Source organism: Chanodichthys erythropterus, chromosome 11 (genome assembly GCF_024489055.1).
Source record: "Chanodichthys erythropterus isolate Z2021 chromosome 11, ASM2448905v1, whole genome shotgun sequence".
Lineage (NCBI taxonomy): Eukaryota > Metazoa > Chordata > Actinopteri > Cypriniformes > Xenocyprididae > Chanodichthys > Chanodichthys erythropterus.
Window position 1 is genome coordinate 2,757,300 of NC_090231.1, and position 20,725 is coordinate 2,778,024.

Below are 20,725 nucleotides of genomic sequence, written 5' to 3' on the forward strand. Positions count from 1 at the left end.
TACAAAGACATACAAGAGAGTGCTGGGAAAATAATAGACTGTGCATGATTGATTTGTATTTATTAAGCTGCAAATACTTTATGCATGTCGCAGACTTAACTAAATAAAAAAAAAAAAAACAAAGCTAAAAAAAAACAAACACTTAAAGTAGTTAATAAACATTACTGTAATACAGTTACTGCCTTTTAAATAAAGCAACTTGCAGCATAACATCAGTGATTCTTGGTCTTCTCCTGGACTGAAACATAGAAGTTCTTATTGAAAATTAATGAAGGTTTAGATATTGATGATTGTTTTAAATAATAATGTTTGTAGTCACCATTCTTGTGATCAGTATTTGATTACGTTGGGCTCTTGACCCATGACTTAGCTTTTTTTTTTTTTTTTTTTTTGTCTGTAGCTGTATTTGTAAGCTAAAGTCATTATGGCAAAATGTCTAGAGAAATGCTGGGGACAATCTGTTGGGTATTTATTGATTACATCATCATCATTGAATATCCTGGGTCACAGATTTCATCCCAAGGTTTATTACTGATTAAACATGTTAGATCATTAAATGCATTTTACAGTTTTTTACAGATGCTAGGACACATTTCTCAATACTTAGGTCACTTTTGCAAAACTCTTCACACAGTGAGCACAACAGAAGTCTATGTGGGCTAAACTGAGGATCATTTATCATTGCTTTCGCACAAAATGCATTCAATGACTACATCTCTCAAATGTCATGAATTCTTTTCAACCTCAGACACAACAACTGCCAAAACTCTTTGTATGTACAGGCCAATTTGCACATGCTTACATACTGTTTTCAATACTGTTAAACTTATGTTCAAAACAATAACATCATACAAAAATGAATAAGGCAGAAATATGCTGCATTTCTACAGTAATATAGTTATGAAATATATTCTGAATATAAAAAATCCAATACTATCAGAGGAATTAGATGAAACTGAACACCTACACAAGCATTCGTTTTTCAGTTTCATTACCATACTATCAGAGGAATATATTCAATATATACTATCAGAGGAATATATATTCAAAAGGGGAAACTTAGGAATAATTTTGTTCTGTAATGTAAACATGGACCATGTAACATGTACTGCGGTGAATTATAAGCAGTAGAGAGTGTCATTCTTGTTTTATAAAGAAATTTAAAAAAAGAAAACATTGTATAATGCTAACTGATGTTAGTGTTTTTAAGGTCGATGTTTTATGACTGGCAAAGTGTGTTTGCTTGGTGAAAACCTTTGCTAGTGTTCTGGAAGAATGAGTTGATTTGAGACATGAATGAAGTGTTTTGGTAGATTTAGTGCATTTTGAATGTGAAATGAACTGCTGTACCAAGATGAAAGTTGGTTAGGAGAACTGTGTGAAGAGTTTTGAAAAAGTGACCTAAGTATTGAGAAATGTGTCCTAGCGATTGTAAAAAACTGTAAATATTGTAGGGAAATAGCATAATAAAAGATAAAAGATAAAAAGATAAAAAGGAAAGACTTCAGAAAATGATGAAGAGTTCAACTCAAAGGATTACCACAAAAGTAAACACATCAACATTCATAGATGACTTTTTTGTGTGTGTTAAAACTTCCATGTTACTCCAAAATGAAAGATATTCATTTATTTTTACAGTTCATTAATAAACGGATTGGATTGGAATGCCTTGCCTTTTAACGGTGAAAACAGATGAAAATATCTTGATGCTCTGATTAAACTTTTTTTTTTTTTTATTACTACTTTTAGATCTACCGAAAGTCGACTGCATTGATTTCTCATTGTAAGCAGTCTTCTTTATTTTCATAATTTCATCTCTTGTCTTCACTTGCCCACCAAAGAAATGTTCCAGTTTGACAGACCTGCTTGAAGGTAACTCAGGGCATCTTTATTTGCTTCTTCAGCTTCTGCGGTTCTCCTTAATTCCTCCAGCTCTCGGACCCAGTCTTCTTTCCCAGCCTCCCTCAGTTTGGGGATGAAGAAGTCCAGATGCTGAAGAGTGAAGGCCGAGTCTGGCTTTAATGCGATCTGAGACAGATGCTTGATGGTCTTGTAGGCATTGAACAGAAGAATGAATTTTTGGTCCTCAAGCTCCTTCAAATCTTTGTCAAGATGATCCATTATAACAAAAAACCTCTTTAACTGTTCTTGAGCTTTTTCATATTCCTTTCTAAAATCATCAAATTCTATCATCATGCTTGACTTTTTGATGACATATTTTGTGCCATCTTTAACATGTTTGCTGTGATGACACTTCCCTGTGCACACGGTGCAGTATCCGTTTTTCATGACTTCACATTTGCTGGGATCAGAAACCCACCAGCAGTCAATCTCATGGCAGTTTTCCTCACAGACGGTGCAGATTGTTGCCTTCCTGCTCTTCCATGATGTGCTTTCAATAGGAACCTTCTCTTTGATGGTCTTTCTGAATTTAATGGTGAAGTTTTTACGTTCCTCAATCTTTTCCTTGTTTTCCATTATTGCCTCCTGAATCTGACGTTTTTCAGCCGTTTTCAGCTCTTTCTCTTCAGTTCGCAGCTGTAAGTTGCACATGGACGCTTCTAATATAATGCGCTCGATCAGGACATCTGAAGTCAACTCTAAACTTCTTCTGTTCTTTTCATCCAGATGCTGAAGGAAATGCTTAGTCTCTTCCATGCTGTCTTCCCATGCAGCTCTTTGAGCACGAACGTAACGTGTCTCACTGTGGTGGGCTTCATCCTGCCGGTTGTTGAATAAGAAATAGACAGGTTGGCCGCTGTGGTCTCGTCTGCAGGGGATTTTAGCTTTATTAATGGCACCGATGACGTTTTTGGGTGGCAGACCATCAGAGTGAGTGATTAAAAACACAATGTTGTTCACAATGTCTTTTCCAAACAAAGACAGAACTGAACTGATGATGTAATGCTGTCTGTCTGAGAGACGATTCTTAGATGCTTGAATCACAAAACACACAGCATCGATCTCACGAACTCCATCATTGGTCTGAAACAGAGTGGATAAGTTTGAAGCAACTTCCAGATCTTTTTCCAGTCCTCTAGTGTCTCCGTATCCTGGAGTATCGATGATGGAGAGAGATAAAGGATTCTCTACAGGACAGACCTCATACATGGTGATTTCAGATGTTTGTGATTCTGATTGGTCTCTGGCTGCTTCTTCAGTGATTTCATACCATAGTTCATCCTCAAACTTCACTCCCAGTAAGTAGTTGACCATGGTGTTGATGAGAGTCGTCTTGCCAGCGCCGGTCTCTCCCACCAGTAGAAAAATTTTCTTTCGTTTACTGGTGTCTTTTATCCCATAAGTCCATTTTCTGACTTTTCCATGATCATCAAGCACTTTTCTCTCTGTATGTAGACGATATCGTTTTGGAGGTCCTTGATGAATCAGAGTTGAGCTGTTTACTGGAAGACTGTAAAATAAATATGGAGGCAAATGTCAGAAATTTTGTGTAGGAAGAAATAAAGAGTGTAAACACATCAAAATGCAGACATTTTGAGAAATTGAGAAATTTTAACCGAATAGTAATGTAAAGAACAAAATTTTACTCTAATTACAGTTGATATTTCTCATGTCATTTCCATGTTACATTTATAGACGGTTGGAATGCAGAGTTTTTGAATCAGTAGTAGGCTAAAACGTGTGCACGATTTACTATTTTGTTCCCTCTGATTTACTAAAATGTGTGCATGATTTACTATTTCGTTCCCTCGATTTATAATATGCACGATTTTAAAATTGAGGGAACGAAATAGTAAACTGTGTGCATGATATAGTAAATCGAGGGAACGCAGTAGTAAATCATGAGCACGAATTAGTGAATCGAGAGAATGAATTAGTAAATCGTGCACATGATTTGAGTTGGCAATGAAAAGCTCTGTAGTGTCAGAGGATGCTCCGCCATCCGCCAAACAGTTTTGAACAATCTAATCATTACGAGAGGCTCAAGGATGGACAGGAATGAGCATGCAAAAGGAAGGAAGCTCTCCAAGAAGAAGCAGCGACATGCAACAAAATTATTGACCTGTTCAGGACTTCAAGTGCAGGTTAGTTTTGTTACCTAGGTTAAGCAATAAACTGCAAGCAAATTTTAGCAGTAGTACCCCATAATTATCATCATTCAAAATAATGTTTGCTAAAGGTCATCATTATTATCTACTGTAAATTTACAGAAGTAATTTAGCAGACAGATATTCACATCCATTTATGATATATATATATATATATATATATATATATATATATATATATATATATATATATATATATATATATATATATGTGAATCATAATAATGCAATAAAATTATAAGTATTAAGATTTTTCTATAAAGCATGATGTAGTTATTATTGTACTCATTTTAACATTTAGGCAATTTAGAAAATTATTTTAAATATATTTGTATGAAATTGAGTTTTTGTTAAATAAAACAACTACAACAATTTGCCCTAATACTTTGAAATGACTTAAAATAAATTAAGATTGTGCAAACAAATGATAATAAGGTGGTTGTTTTGCAACAAGGTTGAAACAGTTCTGTTCATAACAGTAGACCTGCTGGTGAAGAAGTGACAGATACAAGAAAAATAGCAAAATGACTATTTGACTATAAATGACTATAAACACCACCAAATATTTATGTACTATAGAGGTCAGTTTGAGTTCAAAAGCTGAGTTCAAAATCTAGCATAATACAAGAAATAAAAATAAGACAGAAAATTGCAAGATTTCTACAGTAATGCCATATTGAAATATATTCTGAATCTAAAAAAAAAAAAAAAAAAAAAAAAATCAAATACCATCAAAGCAATTAGAGTTGCACAACTAAACAACAGCTGTAATTCTTGCTTTGTAAAGAAATTTTAATGCTGCCTGTTGTTAGTTTTTTTTGTGTCTGTGTTTTATGAGGCATAAAGTGTTTGTTGGGTGTTGTGGAAGAATGACTTGACTTGTGATGTAATTGAAGTGTTTTGGTAGTTTTATTGCATTTTGAATATGAAAAGTTGTGCCAAGTTGTAAGTCTGTAGGAGAACTGTGTGAAGAGTTTAGAAAAAAATGACCTATTGAGAAATGTGTCCTAGCGATTGTAGAAAAAAATGCAATTACAGTATCTTGCATGGCCCCAACCTAATGATTTAGACATTTTTTTCATGTGAAGCCCATACAAAAAAATAAGGTTGTCAGTGGTTCCAAAATATGTTGTGGGTATATGGCCTGGATGAGTGTGAGATTTCCCGGCCTGAAATGTTTTCCCAGTCTGGCCCTGATTATGACAGTCAGAGCTATGACATATATAGGTTATGACTGTTGGAATGATATAAAAATCAGTTCACAAAGTATCACAACAAACTATATATACAAACATAGCAATTTATTGGCTTCAAATTGATTTTTAAAAAAGTAAATAATTTACCCTTCTATAACAGCATACTGATTTCAACTCACCTGGAATCCATAATGAAGACATTCACTCTCCAGTCTGCTTACAGCAAAACAATTCATTAGTTTCCTCAGAATATGACTGTTTTAATTGTAAAAAAAAGTATTTTGTACATTGTCGCAATATCTTTCGGCTATGAGAAATGCTGACCGTTGGTCTGAAGTTCACAAAGTGTCTAAAAATGTTTGTTAAATAAGTCTAAATGTAGGTTGTTTGCATAAATACAAACTATATATGTGCTGTATTTAGAAGTGTATTTTTCTTGTGTAAGCAGTGTCTGTGTACTCTATTTTGCAAATTTTTACAAGGCAAATTAAGATCTAAACATAAAAAATAAATGAACTAGCATAAATCAACCAATTATGTCATGTTAAATTAACATCTCAGCATGTTAAGTTTAAATAACTGTCCATATTTGGCCCATCAGTGGGTTGCAAATCAACCCAAATTGCAAGCTGCCCTTTGTATGGTCAAAAAACCCTGTATGCTTCCCCATTGCGAAACCAATACATTTTTAACAATTTCTAATTGTATTTAAATTTTCTTATTCACAAACTGAATATACAGTACAGTCATTGTTCAAATGTTGTTCTATGTTTGCACTTTTTTAGGTTTTTTTCTTTTTTTTTTTGTGCATTTGCAGGGTGTTTTCCTGTAATGTTCTTATTTTTAAATGATCAAATCCAAACTACTGCATGGCTTCAAATGCCACACATATCAAGGGTAAATGCACAGAGTATTCACTGCTCATAACATACAGAGGACTACGAGTGAACGATCTCCCTTACCTCCTCAGAGAAAATGGTCCCAGTCAGGATAGAGAATAAACCAGAAAAGCAGAGATATTTTAAGTCAGAGAGCCAACGTCTATGTTATGGGCCTACAGGTGTACAATTTTTTCAGAAAGGTGTGAGGCAAAAATGACACTAGAATGTACTCAACCAACAAACAGTAAAATCACAGTCATCCTTGATTTCATTTGATGAAAACAACCTTTGTACTTGTTATAGTGTCCATGTGATGTTCGAGAATTATCTTACAACTACAGAGAGTTTTACAATCTTGCTGGTTCTGATAAGTGCTTTGCTATGAAATATTAAAGTTCATTCAAAAGTTCTAAGGTTCATATTGAAATATTATACTGCTTCCAAACGCCTCTGGACGCTTTCACTTTCATTCAGGGTCTAACGTTAACCTCAACAAGAGCCAAATGTGCTGCAAGTGAAATGCATTTAAGGAACAGCAACATAATACATGTTTACATGGAACTGCAAGAATGACAGATATTGATGGAAGTGATGCGAATAAATACATGACTCCTAGCATATTATTCCTTTGTGAAAAATTGCCATCAGAAGTTGGCAAATGCCTAAATGTTTTTGTTTTTCTTCCATGTGCTGACACCCATGAGCAATGGATGATTTACAAAGAGGAACAAAATAACATTTAAAGCTGCAAGGATGAAACAGCCCTCGCACCTGTGCCACTGCCACCTGGTGGCTTTAGGAAAATGCATTTAAGTAGGTAAATATAAGAGGACTATGTCAAAGTCATTTGTATTTGCCACCCTTCCTGCTGCCAGCAGATGGTGCTTTGACTATAACTGAATAGTGCCATGTAGTCTTCAGGTCAGGACTATTATCAAACATGTGACGTTTGTGGCACATTTGACATTGTATGCCTGAGTTACAACAACTTCCTGTTTTATGGCGTTAATCGCATACATTAGCACTCACCCAAGTGTTGCATGATTTAACGTGTTTCTAGCATGTTTGTCACTTCATGGCATATTGAAATGTGTTTCTGGGAGTGCATTACAGTGTAAAGCATGCCATTACCTGTTGCCAGCAGATGGCGCCATGACTAAATGAATATTGGCATATAACTTAATTAAAGGTGCCCTAGAATTAAATATTGAATTTATATTGGCATAGTTGAATAACAAGAGTTCAGTACATGGAAATGACATACAGTGAGTTTCAAACTCCATTGTTTCCTCCTTCTTATATAAATCTCATTTGTTTAAAAGACCTCCGAAGAACAGGCGAATCTCAACATAACACCGACTGTTACGTAACAGTCAGGATCATTAATATGTACGCCCCCAATATTTGCATATGCCAGCTCATGTTCAAGGCATTAGACAAGCCAGTATTAACGTCTTGATCTGTGCACAGCTGAATCATCAGACTAGGTAAGCAAGCAAGAACAACAGCGAAAAATAGCAGATGGAGCAATAATAACTGACATGATCCATGATTACATGATATTTTTAGTGATATTTGTGAATTGTCTTTCTAAATGTTTTGTTAGCATGTTACTAATGTACTGTTAAATGTGGTTAAAGTTACCATCATTTCTTACTGTATTCACGGAGACAAGACTGTCACTATTTTAATTTTTAAACACTTGTAGTCTGTATAATTCATAAACACAACTTCATTCTTTATAAATCTCTCCAACAGTGTGTAATGTTAGCTTTAGCCACGGAGTAATGTTAGCTTTAGCCATCAAACTCATTCAGAATCAAATGTAAACATCCAAATAAATACTATACTTAAATGATCTGATGTATGCATGCAGCATGCATAACGAACATCTTGTAAAGATCAATTGTGAGGGTTATATTAGCTGTGTGAACTGTGTTTATGCTGTTCAATGCAAGTGCCAGCTCCGGCGGAGCGGGAGCGGGAGAATTAAAGGGGCCGCAACCTATATATCGGCGCATTGTTAATGATGCCCCAAAATAGGCAGTTAAAAAAAATGAATTAAAAAAAATCTATGGGGTATTTTGAGCTGAAACTTCACAGACACATTCAGGAGACATCATAGACTTACATTAAATCTTTTAAAAAGAAGTTCTAGTGCACCTTGTTCAACATCTGGAAATGGCAAAAAAAAAAAAAAAAAGTTTTCAGATTTTGTTCCAAGATACTTTTTTGTAGGTGACATGTGTGTACCAAATTTCCCACTTGTATGTGAAATGTAGCTCGAGGGGCACTTCATTAAACATTTTGTAGGTGGTGCTATTGGGCCATTTTGCCACACCTAATTCTGAAACACACATATCAGATGTAAATGTTTGCCACTACTGACGCGTATGCAAAGCTTCGTGAGTTTTCGAGCATGTTTAGGCCCTCAAAAATGCGATTTATTTCAGAGAAACAGAGCAATTCCAATAGGGTCCTCACACCATCAGCACTTGGGCCCTATAATGAAATGAATGATATTATTAACGGCCTGTACAGTAAATTCACCTGCCATTGACCAATGTGTGGCAAACATTTCCAACTGGATCACTGCTATCTTGTGTGATTGTTGTAAATTATTAACAGCACACTTGTCACAAAGTCAGTTCAGTAACTGTTGCCTTTGAGAGTTTTGAGACACAAGCAGATGTTCTTGAAAACAAGTTGAGACTGTTTCTTTTTCTTTTTTTTGTCCTGTGGAGAAATATACTTCTTTAGACCTAAGAGGTTCATGCTGTATTATTATTCCAAAATAATGAAAATTCATAATATAATGATCAATTGAATGCCTTTTTCTTGGTCTCAGGTGACAAATACTTTTTCTAAGCATATAAATACAGCTGCATCTTAAGTGAGAGAATTAATATTTACTTTGATCAGAGACTCAAGCAGAAATATCTCTGTCTGTCAGTGATGATCTGACACTCGTTGAGGATAAAACTTCATTATGCTTTCACTATGTATTACAGGTACATTGACACTAGAACTGCAAGAGCTCGTTGTATACCTAAAACAGTCAGCGGGTAAAATTAACCCACGACTACTGTTTTGATATGGGTAAAAAAAGTATTATGTCACTGTCTTCACAAAGTAATGTTTAGAGTCATGATAATGTTCAGTCATCAACTATGTTTTTGTCCTGTTGTTTTATGTTCAAGGCTATTTTAAGCAGGATACACTAATCACTTTTCTTAACATGAATATAAACCAGCCTGCAATGACAACTAATTAAAAGGAAATTCACACACACACACACACACACACACACACACACACACACACACACACACACACACACACACACACACACACATATATATATAAATTACAGTTGCAAGAAAAAGTATGGGAACCACTTGCAGAATCTGTGAAAATGTGAATAATTTTAACAAAAGAGAGATCACAAAATGCATGTTATTTTTTTTTTAGTGCTGTCCTGAATAAGATATTTTACATAAAATATAAAGATATATATATATATATATATATATATATATATATATATATATATATATATATATATATATATATATATACACAGGAAAAAAAAAATCTGAATTTAATTAAAATAACCCCATTCAAAAATTTGTGAAGCATTGATTCTCAATACTGTGTGTGGTCACCTGATGATCCACGACTGTTTTTATGTTTTGTGATGGTTGTTCATGAGTCTCTTGTTTGTCCTGAGCAGTTAAACTGAGCTCTGTTCTTCAGAAAAATCCTCCTGCAGATTCTTCAGTTTTCCAGCATTTTTTGCATATTTGAACCCTTTCCAGCAGTGACTGTATGATTTGAGATCCATCTTTACACAGTGAGGACGACTGAGAGACTCAAACACAACTATTAAAAATGTTCACTGATGCTCCGGAAGGAAACACAGTACATTAAGACCCGGGGGGTGAAAACCTATATATAGGTTGTGCAATATTATCATAAAATGTTATTAATCACTTATTAAGATAACCCATGTTATTTAAATTACAAAAATAAATAGAAAATATTGAGCAATTTTAATTTTAATAACTCCAATAAACTTGGGGTAATTATTAAAAAATGTTGTATCCATTACACCATAGATCAGAAATATATATTTCTTTTTTGGGGATGGGCAGAGGGGCAGACAGGAATAAACAGCACTCATCACTCATGCATTTAGTGCCTCTGTTTGGCCTCCATAAAATCAGCTTTTTTTATCCATTGTGACAAAAGCACAACATTTTGTTTTTAATGTAAGTGTACACAATTAAAAGTAGTTTCTGTAGTTTCAATTGATGTATTTTTTGTCTGTATGACAAAAAGAGTATTTTAAGTTGATTTTGCTGTTATGTGAAAAAAAAAAAAAAAAATCCAGCACACCCAACACATTATTAGCAGCTGTTTGATAACATAATCAAGTAAAGGGCGAATCATATTAATTACTGTTGTGTCCAAAAGCCATACCATTGTGCAGTGTTCACCTCAGTGAGTTGATCGAGTGGATCTGAGCTTGAGTAAGTAAGTAGAGGCGGGGCTAATTAGCATATTCATAGATTTGTGTATACTAAATAAAGCAAGAGTTACATTCAAGCTATTTTAAAGGATTAGTCCACTTTTAAATAAACTTTTCCTGATAATTTACTCACCCTCATGTCATCCAAGATGTTCATGTCCTTCTTCTTCAGTCAAAAAGAAATTAAGGTTTTTGATGAAAACATTCCAGGATTATTCTCTTTAAAGAGGACTTCACTGGACTCCAAATGCCTTTCCTATTCTACTTACGGAACGAACACAGTGCCAGTTTCATTTTTTCCGTAAGTAGAATAGGGAAAGTGTGGAACATTCAGCGTAAGCGTTGTGAAGAATGCGGAAACCGGAAGTACGTTCAAGGCGATATTTTATGTTTATAAAGCATATACATTTACATTTTGTTTTGAAAATGATCTATGGTTTCTCTAGATAAGACTCTTATTCCTTGTCTGGTATCGTTTAAAGCTCTTTGAAGCTGCGCTGAAACTGACATTTTGACCTTCAACCGTTTGGAGGCCAGTGAAGTCCACTATATGGAGAAAAATCCTGGAATGTTTTCATCAAAAACCTCAAAAAAAATGTATAAAATATATATATTTTGGACTAAAGAAAGACATGAACATCTTGGATGACATGGGGGTGAGTAAATTATCAGGAAATTTTATTTAAAAGTGAACTAATCCTTTTTTTTTTTTTTTTTTTTTTTAATATGTAATTTTGGTGAATAAAGATGAGTTTTAAGGTATAAAATCATAGAGGGACTTTCAGGTCTTGCAGATGGTGTGTCCTCTCCAGTCCCAGTGTCTTTTCGTGATTTCTTCATGCTCACTGTTTGATGACTGGACAGGTGTGACTTTTCTTAAATGGGGTCACAAAAGTTCTATGAAGAAACTTGCAGATGGTTTCTGAGGGTGTGGTTTCCATGTTTTCACTGTTATACACTCGGGGGCGCTATTACGCATCTTTTGAATGAGTACAGAATTTCCAGAACGAAAGCACAGATGAGGAAGGCGCAGAAACGACAGATATCATATGTAAGCAGATGAATATGGAAAAACACTGCAATCATCATCAACAATAACTGCATATAAATGAAAACTGCCAAATGTTACTGAGTGAAATGTTGATCCAGGAAGTGGTATAGGACTGCGAAGCTTTGAGAGCGTTGGTTAAAGTGATCTACTGCATCTTTGGTAATCGTACTGAATATGATCCAGATGTTGTGTTTGATAGAAACGTGATGTTCTCAGCTTTTTGCTCAAAATGTCGCTATTTATGAAACTTACCTATATTCAAGTTTTGATAAAAAAAAAAGCTTGAAGCTAGAATGAAAAAAAAATAAAAATAAATTTATATATATATATATATATATATATATATATATATATATATATATATATATTATATATATATTTTTTTTAAAGTGGCTCGAGCCAGATCTGTTCTAGAGAACAGATCTGTTCTTTATTTTGATGTATAATGTTCAGATATTCACCCAGGTGAAAAAGTACTATAGTAATTTATAGTAAATACTATAGTGTTTTTGAACCATACTATACAGTATTTAATATAGTGTTTTTTTCACCTTACACCAAAATATTCAGTGATGGGCAACAATCTGTCAGCTACAAAATATCCTGGCTACACATTAGTGAGTAAAGACAAGAAGACGAGCCTGGTGAAAAATGAAGGTGGCGAACAGTTTGTCATTAAAAAGTTCAGTGTTGGTCAGGTAAGATGGACACTTAAAGTTTAATTAAAAATGTAGTTAAAAATCACATGATTCACATGTATCTGTTTTTTAGGAACATGTATTAAACTTTTTCCTACAACTAAGTCATCCATACATCGTCCATCACAAAGAAATCATCAGAGGTCGACAGAAACTTAAATTCATATTCTGATAATATATCTAAAGTTAGCTAGGAGTGTATTTATTCTTACAAAATATTTGTAAATCATTAAAGTGTTGAATGAATTTGGTTTCAGATCATAATCGTTTGTACCTTGTACTGGAGCACTGCGAGGGTGGAGATCTCGCTCAGAAAATCAAACACAAAATGGAGGCCACTGATACATTTTCTGAGAATGAGGTAAGATTGTGTGGGAAAATTTAACTCATGTAACATTTTAACCCTCAGGGGTCTGAGGATTTTTGGGGCCTTGGAGAAGTTTTGATATGCCCTGACATTTGTGCTTTTTTCAGTAAAAAGTGTCATTATTCAGCACAAACTAGGCTACAATAATATGTGAGGAACATGTATGTACATGTTTGTGTTTTTGAAGGAATAATGTTTATGCGTGGTTATTGAAAAAACAAAAAACTTAAGTCACTGAAATAAAGCCAATAAATATATATTAAATCTTTGTTCACCAGACTTCTGGGTATTTGAGGTTGTAGACTAGAGTTTTTGCTTCAAAATGAGGTAAAAATTATGCTGCCTGCTTGTTCATATAAAGAAATAGAGAGATTTAAATTTTCTAAAACATCTTTGGTCAAGAAACACAGTATGCGTAGAGGTGTGAATCATCATGAATAATGGGTGATTCTCACCTGAGAAGACAAAAAGAATCGCATAAAGAGCTCTAATGAGCTGCATAAATAATGAGCTCTTTCAGACAGGTAGGCTGTGAAAAAACCCTCTGTGATCATGTCTCAAGCTCATCATGGTGTAAATCAAACATACAGAAAAAACAGCAATACTGTGAAATATTACTACAATTGAAAATAATGGTATTCTATTATATTCTTTAAAATATAATGTATTTCTGTGATGTAAAGTGTCTGCACAGTTATGTTACCTCTATGGCATTTCATATAGGCTTTTAGCTTAAAAGCATACATATTTGGAGAAATATTGATGGATTCTCATATGTTTGTCAATTTTCTATACAGAGGAGTAATATTTATTCAAGATTTATTGTCATGCTGGATACTGTGTTTTGAATTCATACTTGCAGCCGGAGGGCGCTCTGTGCACCTTTAGTCCACAAATGCCAATGCTAAAGAAGAATAGGCAATCCAGGAACTAACCGAACTAACAGAGGCCAGAGATCGCTAACTATGGCTATTCAAAACACTTTTCAAGACAATAAATACACGATTGAGATGATGAATGCATGTATTGCCTCTGAATTTGCGTCTGAATGGCGCTGGCTCAGTGGGCGTGGCCGCATTAGCGGATAATGAGCTGAATCACGGACTTCTGACATGGCTCTCTTTTCATACAGATTACATAAACAGAGAATATTTGTTTTTGATTTGACTTACACGATTTAAAACCTGACATTTCAATGTTTTTTTAGACATAAGTCTACATTTTTTGTCATTAGTATTCACTAAGTTCATTTTCTGAGAACTATCAGATTGGACTTCGTTCAGAGGGAGACGAGAGATCACGCATCATGTTAGTTTTCTTTATTTTACAAAAAGCACAATATTTTGTTGTTACTCTGAGTGTACACAAATAAAAGAAAATATTCCACAGATTAAAATGGTGTATAACTCATAATTGTATGTGCAACATTGACAGAGTATTTTGAGTCTCTTTCACACTGGTTAGAAAAAAAACGCGTGATCACGCCGGTGTGACCGCCAACCACAGCTGTACACTCTGGAGCTCTATTGACATTTATTCTTCGATAAAATAATTGAAGTTGCCATGCAATCAGTTGATTTTATTCCAGACATGGTCACAAAATAGCTAGAGGCTGTATCAATTTGAGTTTGACTGATATTATTGCAATCCACCCATTCTCACATCCTTATTAACTTATCAAATATGTGTGTTTTCTCATAACAGAGCATATTTTTCACTGCATGTGGATCCGTTCATCTTGGAGAGTTCGGAGAGATTAATGAATGGTACTGAATTACTTTGGTATAGTGCTCATTTAATTCAAAACATGACAAACTCTTCGAAACGATATATACAAAATAGTCCATGTATGTGCAGACATAATGATCTTTATCATGTATTTCTGTTTTTATCAGGTCCAGTGATGCACGAACAGCAGAAACTAAAGCTGTCACATATTTTTCACCTGAGAATTTGAGTGGCAAATCTTATGATGAGAAATCGTAATCATCACCCTAGATTTGCAATGTTGACTATTTATATTTCCATATCTGAACCTTGAAAATTCAAGCCTTTATAATATACACTATTATTTTTACAGTGAAATCTGGAGGTTGGGATGCGTCATCTATGAGCTCTGCATGATGAAATCTGCGGTAAGATCTTTGGTTCAGTTTAACGCTTTGTATAACTAAACACACACCGAGTTTGTAATACATTGCAGAGATTTAATTGAAATAATTTAGAAAGGCCAACACTGTTAAATTTATAATAATTTATACAAGTCATCCAGTTGGCAAAATTGTAAGATGCTGAACAATATTCGGGCACAGAAAATGTTATTTAAGGCCTGTCCACACCAAGAATGATAACTATAAAGACAACTATAATGATAACCATATTAGCGTCCACACCAGCAGATGATATTGTTCTGTTTATTTTAAGTGCATGTTGAGTTTTGTCGTCTTTCACTTTAAATGCTTGAGATCTGAGTCTGGTGGATTCTGATTGGCTGTCAAACGTGTGTATCATTCAGCTGAAAAAAAAAAAAAAAATGCTGTGAAAGTGATTAAAATGATAACGTTTCTCTTATAGTTGTGGTAGTAAACTATCCCAGGTGAAAAAAAAAGTACACTTTTGCTATTTTGAGACACCATGAAATATGAACTCAAATGTGCTTTTAATATACTATCTCTGTATTTAAAAATGTATTTATATAAGTGATATCTAAATACATTTTTTTAAATACAGAGACAGTATATTAAAAGCACATTTGAGTTCATATTTCATGGTGTCTCAAAATAGCACAGTTGAGTACACTTAGATGATCTTAAGAAATACTAAAGGAGAATTTTTAGTATGTTAAGTACAAAATTAGTGCACAGAAATGAAGCACTTTAAGTATATTATAGCAATGTGCTTTTTTTTTTACCTGGGATATCTTATCATGCTTAATATAAATGAGACAAATCGATCAACCTTTCATTACATTTTCAAACCAATACAATACAATACATGCAATTGTTTTAGCTGGTTTAATAACCAAAATATAGTTATATATATATATATAAAAACACTTACCATAAGTGTTTTTTTTTTGTCAATAATCTACACAATATAATAATAATCTATATAATAATTCTGTTTCCAATTTATGATGCCTTTATTAGAACAACAGCAGTATGATTTATAGTAGTTAATTTGCAGAATATCTCTTGTTCATAAACGAATTAAATGAATCATTAGTTGTAATTAATGAGTTTTCAAATTGTGTACATTCATGTTTGGCACAATGATCATACTCACGAGAACCAAAGTTTGCATATACAGTACTGGCCTCTTCTTGCATGGTACCAAAACAAAGCTCTGGGGCCTGATGTATAAATGTTGCGTATGCACAACAAAGGCATACTCAATTTTCCATGCACATATTGGGATTTATAAAAATTAAACAGCGTAAATATGTGCGTACTGTACGGGAGCTCTAGACCATACTGTATGTATGCACTCTTTTACTGGAATGAGCGAAGTAATGAAGTAAACAGAATGATTTTTAACTCTGGACATTTCAATTTCCACATTTAGATTAAAAATGTGCCACTCTCCTTAATGGCATGCTGTGTTTAAATGTTTTAACTACAGCAAGGGTTGCTTGTTGCTTGTGTTGCACAATAATTGTGTTCTAAACAGCAGAACTCATGTAGAGCTCAATAGCAGACACAGAAAATATTTCTGTGTAAATAATGATCAATGATGCACATTTCGTCTAAGCAGATAGCTTAGCAACATAATGGCATAATGACACACTAAAGGAATCACTCGGTGATCGTCCGATGTGTAGCTACTGTACACAGTACTGTACAACCTCTGCTGAACACAGGTGTGCTGCTGGTGTCGTGCACAGACAGACAGAGAGCCTAATGATAACACCTGATAACTTCCCAATATTATAAAAAATACCATTGTTTTTGAAGGAAACAGTAAGATATGCACGATTAATTTTTAACAATTTTTGTCAATGATGCGCTAAGTCAGACAATTATTTACAATGCAAAAATAAGGCCTATCCATTTCCATTAAAAATATATAAACATCCTAAAATATGTTTACCTTATAGGCAAAATTGCATAATGTAACGAAGGCGGGACTCAGGTAGGGATCCAAATGCAAAGCTTTATTTACAGTGAGCGTTGTCATACAGGCAGGATCAAACGGGAGCAAACGGGAACAACAAGGAACAGGCAGAATCGTAGTCAAGGTGCAGGCGATGGTCAGGACAGGCAGCAACGGGTCAACAAACAGGAAACAGGCAGGAACGGTAACACAGGACAGGCAGACAGGAAGTAACGCTTGGAAATGCAACACTTGGGAAAACAAGACCTAGCAGTGAGGTGATGTGTGTAAGAGTCTTTAATAGTCCTGGTAATGAGCTGCAGCTGGGTGTGATGATTAGTGATTAGTGTTAAGTGTGTGCAGGTGAGTGGCAGAGAGGATGATGGGAGATGTAGTCCGGAACTTGACAGGATTCATGACACATAAACTTCATTTGTTTAAAACAAATAAAAATACTATTTGGCTAGTGGAAAAGAATAAGAATGACTCTTCATTAAACTTCTTCTGAACAGTATTTTACACAGTTTTGATTTATTTATTTATTTTTCTAAAACAAGGCAAGGATAGTGAATGATTTTTGGCAATGTAATATGATGGCATTTATTGTCATATTTTCCTAATGTTTTGTACCATTAAACACGATGTCACATGAATGGGATATGCATGGAAATGATGCAGATGATGTAATGCATAGTAAAATTAGGCGTTGTAAGCTCCAAGTATGGTATATCTTCCACTAATTGTTTTTTTATAAAGGGAATTTGCGCAGTTTCTGGCATACGTATTAGAGATGAAAAGGTATGAACATTTCTTATCACGATTATAGTGACCAAAATTATCACGGTTATCAAAATTATCATGGTATTGTTAAAATGTGCTGGAAATGTTCAAAAAGTACCGTCACATAAATCATTTCACTAAGATTTACATTTAAAATCAACAAACAACAAATGAAAGTACATCTTTTTTGTATAAAACACTAAAAACATAACATTATTAATGATGACTGACAACTATTTATCTAGTAACAATTAGATACAATACGAAATGTTCAAATAAAGCTTTGAAAAACGTTTCATAAAATGGTAAACCTCACATTTCACCCTTTAAATAAAGAAAAGGTAAAGTCAAAATTATAATAAATGATTATATGTATTTTATCTGCTCTGTAAATAATTGTAGATGCCTTATCCAAATTGTTTAACATTTTAGAATCCACATAAGCTTATTTTTCATCAACCAGCCAGTAAAAATTTATAGTGGTTTGTGTGGTTCTGAATGTAAATGTAACTCTCTGTAAATCCACTCTCTGACACTGGGTGGCGCTTATGGAACCACAGAAATAGTAACCTCCGTATCAAAGAAGCATTGCGATTATAAACACTACCAAAGACTATAGAATAAAACAAGGCGCGTCACTCATATTATTTTGAATGGGAGAAAATGCAAGACGCAATATGGCGTTCACGCGGCCTCGTAATTCCTGTAGTTACAAGATTCTAGTGTCACGATCACTAGTGAGAGTGCCCTAATCAGCCACTAGAGGGCACTCCATCCTGGACTCTTGTTTTCACCCCATGAACTACATTACCCATAATGCACTGCCGGACTCATTATCTCATGATCACTTCATTACACCACGTGGCCGCTGTACCACCTGACCGCTGTAGATTCATTTATTAGGCGTTGATAGTGGTGCCATGGAAACGCATAATTCCCAATCCAAGGACCAAAAGAACATGAACAGCTCCGAATCTAACGTCACGTATTGTCATTTCAAGATTCCAGTAAATACGAGGTGACGTGAACGCAGCTTAAGTCTCACCTTCTAAACAAGAGCCAATCGCCGATTGGTAAAGTCATTGTGTCACTGCAGCGGCCGTTAGAAGCTCCGGTTCCTATAGAAACAGTCAGATGCGCGCCTTAAAACTTTGCTTAATGCTGGGCAGTATTTTTTTTTATCATGAGGTGTTCAAAACGCTGTAATTAAATATGGATTTAATGATGATTAAAATATGAATATGAGTGGGGAATTTTATCATGATTTATCACCAAACCGGTAATTGTTTCATCCCTAGTATGCATGGTTTTATAAATTTGAAAACTTTTGTGCGTACGCACACTTTTAGGATGAAATCTACAGAAAGTTTTATACATGAGGCCCCTGGTGTGCATTTAATATGTGTCAGATATGAATTTGGAAGCTATTGAATGGCTTCACATGATATATAGAAACAAATACAAGTAGCACACAAATCCAAATTTTGTGTCCAGTTCCTTTATACATACTATACTGTATTTGGAACATTGTACACATGTTGTGTTCATATTGCAGTTTCAGTGCCGTAGAGCACATTTTAAACATGAACTTGGGTAGCATTAGGGTACGGGTTAAATTTTGGTTTAGCAGCAATTATTGATTTGAAATTGTGTTTGTTGGTTTGACGGTAGGTTGTTTTGTCTCAATGGGTGTAAACGTTGTATGTTTTTGTTTGAACTTACTGATGCATTGTTTTTAAGATTGCAACTGGAATGTTAATTCCATTTAGTTTTCAGCAAGAAGCACAGATGAGACAGTTATAAAGATACTCAACAGCTCCTATGAAGCTCTGCCCGAGACCTTCTCTGAGGATCTTCGTCAGCTGGTAACAGACACACTTCAGATGGATCCAAAGAACCGGCCGTCTGTCAGTGAGATCTTGACCAGGCCTTTCATTATTAAACACCTTCATAAAATGGTGAGTTATCTTATTAATGTTTACATTTTACTGTACAAAAACAGGTTTTATGAAATGAGAAAGTAACAATGTTTCAGACATTGGCGCTGATTTTAAACAAATTAACTGAAATTTGATATTTTTTTCCAGAGCTTACAAACGACTGAAGAGCTTTATAAGACTCTAGATGCACTGAGAGAGCTGGCCGACGGTTTGGAGACAGTCCACTTCAACACAACCGTCAGCAGCCTCACAGGAGGTGTAGTAGGATTGGCTGGAGGAATCACATCTGTGTTTGGAGTTGTTCTTGCTCCTCTAATAGTAACAGGAGTGGGAATCGGTGTATCAGTAGCTGGTGAAGTAACAGCTGGTGTGAGCAACATAACAAACATGGTTAAGCAGTGCTTAAACCGCCAAAAAATCAAAATGATCATAAAAGAGTTCCAAGAAAAAATTATTTCCACAATTTGCTGCATCCAAAACATCCACATTGCAATGGAAACTCTAGAAAGTGTGTTTCCCATGAAGAGAAGGCCATGTTCCAATCCACATGCTTGGGCTAAAACTGAACTTGGACAAAGCCTGAGAGTAATTCCAGAGATACTCCGTTTACATGAAGTTGCAAATGTTAGGAAAGTTGCAGCACAGGCTGAGAGAGCCGTTCGAGTGGCTGAAGCAGCTACAAGGATTTTATCTGCACTTTTTGTTGCGGTTGATGTCTTCTTTGTTTTTCTCGACTCAAGAGAAATCCACAGCATCCGTCATGATTGCGCTTTAAAAGAGAGTCAACGAGAAACAGAATCCACCAGCAAACAAACCACTTTTTCAACTGACCAGACATCAGAGCCCAAAGACACAACCAATCTGCTGTCCTCAGAGCAAGAGCTGAAGTCTGAGACCATGAAATTTGTGACAAAAATAAAGAAGACTACAGAGGAGCTTCAGGTGATTCTAGATACACTACGAGATGCATTGCACCCAAACTGAGACACACTTATTGTAACTAATACTTTTCAGAGATTGCATTTTGTAATGCTCAGTGTGTTCTTTCATCAATAGATTTATATGTATTCATTGTTGTAGTAGCAAAGGTTAGTTAATGGTAACTGCATATTCAGGTTT

The 20,725-nt window shown here is 34.7% G+C and overlaps 2 protein-coding genes across 2 annotated transcripts; one reads left to right on the plus strand and one right to left on the minus strand.

Moving 5' to 3' along the window:
• Window positions 1-46: 46 nt before the first annotated feature.
• Window positions 47-6,366, minus strand: LOC137030402 (uncharacterized). The gene is made up of 3 exons (XM_067400698.1): window positions 6,229-6,366; window positions 5,446-5,479; window positions 47-3,412 (listed from the first exon to the last, which is right to left on the minus strand). The coding sequence occupies exons 2-3, from the start codon at window positions 5,454-5,456 to the stop codon at window positions 1,825-1,827; spliced, it is 1,599 nt and encodes a 532-aa protein (XP_067256799.1). The 5' UTR covers window positions 5,457-5,479; window positions 6,229-6,366; the 3' UTR covers window positions 47-1,824.
• A 5,935-nt stretch (window positions 6,367-12,301) lies between these two features.
• On the plus strand, window positions 12,302-20,680 carry LOC137030205 (uncharacterized). Its single transcript, XM_067400388.1, has 8 exons — window positions 12,302-12,427; window positions 12,501-12,570; window positions 12,685-12,788; window positions 14,499-14,560; window positions 14,690-14,776; window positions 14,875-14,929; window positions 19,436-19,624; window positions 19,754-20,680. The coding sequence occupies exons 1-8, from the start codon at window positions 12,302-12,304 to the stop codon at window positions 20,588-20,590; spliced, it is 1,530 nt and encodes a 509-aa protein (XP_067256489.1). The 3' UTR covers window positions 20,591-20,680.
• Window positions 20,681-20,725: the final 45 nt, after the last annotated feature.